Here is a 1,227-nt window from a genome sequence, read left to right on the forward strand (position 1 = left end):
AAGCATACTAGTAATTTTCAAGTGATGTAGTAAAAAAAAGTCCGGTTGCAGTATTTTATGATTTTGCTGAATTACATTTGGGAGAAAGAAGCTAGCTGCTTCATCTATTTTAATACTAGTGTATCCTGGATCATATCATACAAATACGTATAGATAAATGTCAAAGATCATACATTTCCCACGAGGAAATTTATTTAGTCTGTGTCATTGGTGTATATTTGCAAAACTTTTAACACTGCAAACATTAGAGGTTTCAAGGTCAGGCACAGGAAGAAGTGTGTGCTCCACTGGACGATGCTGGTGTGCACTTCTACACAAGGCCTCTTGGCAGCGTCAGCCAACTGGAGGTAGGAGCTTATCAATGAACTGCTTGATGTCCATCATTTCCTGTTGACATGAACTGTGCATCATGCCTGCGTAGGTTCTGAAGGTCACATTGGCTGGATTCACCAGTGTCTTCAGCTTCTCAGCAGTGAGAGAACCAAACATCAGGGTGACTAGAGGAACCAGGTCCCTGTGGCACTGAAGAATAGAAATCTCTCTGTTCACCCCACTGGTAGGGCCCTGTGGAAACAAAGCCTGCAGTGGCAGCCAGTAGCTGAGAGTGGTGACCCCAGCCAGCTTCTGCTGTGTGGTCAGAGCCGTGTACAGAGATAAAGCTCCTCCCTGAGAAAATCCTCCCAAAATAATTCTGTTAGAAGGAATGCCGTTCTTCACCTCTTGATCTATCAAAGGTTTTACATTTTCTGCTGCCTGTTTAATTCCAGTTTCATCCTCCAGTGAATCTGGCGAAAGCCCAATAATGTCAAACCATGATGGCATGGCCATGTTCATATTTAATGTTACAGGCATAACCGGCGCATGCGGGCAGATGTATTTGATGTGGGCACTTCTGATCCTGGCAAAGGCTTCTGCCCATCCATGCCCTGTGTCTCCCAATCCATGAAGGAAGATCATGTGGGATTTTAGCACTTCTTGAGGTTCCAGTCAGATGTGCTTCTGGGCAAACAATCACATTCTACAGAACACAGTTGTCTCTTTCAGGTCAGACCATGAGAGTCTCACCGCAGCAGTGGCCTTCAGGATGGCAGGCACAATGGCGGGCAGCAGAGCCGACATGTTATTGTTATACATACACCGGCTCCAGTGGCTGCGCCTAACTTTTTTTCAATTTTAAGTCCTCTATTACTCCTTTAATTTTCATTTTTATAACCTACTATTACTTTT

General features: G+C 44.3%; 1 protein-coding gene across 1 annotated transcript; it reads right to left on the reverse strand.

Annotated features, from left to right (window-relative positions):
- Window positions 1-228: 228 nt before the first annotated feature.
- Window positions 229-988, reverse strand: LOC782114 (acyl-protein thioesterase 1). Its single transcript, XM_010803918.4, has one exon. The coding sequence runs from the start codon at window positions 955-957 to the stop codon at window positions 334-336; it is 624 nt and encodes a 207-aa protein (XP_010802220.1). The 5' UTR covers window positions 958-988; the 3' UTR covers window positions 229-333.
- Window positions 989-1,227: the final 239 nt, after the last annotated feature.

The sequence above is a fragment of the Bos taurus genome, chromosome 3, assembly GCF_002263795.3.
Source record: "Bos taurus isolate L1 Dominette 01449 registration number 42190680 breed Hereford chromosome 3, ARS-UCD2.0, whole genome shotgun sequence".
In the NCBI taxonomy this organism is placed as follows: domain Eukaryota; kingdom Metazoa; phylum Chordata; class Mammalia; order Artiodactyla; family Bovidae; genus Bos; species Bos taurus.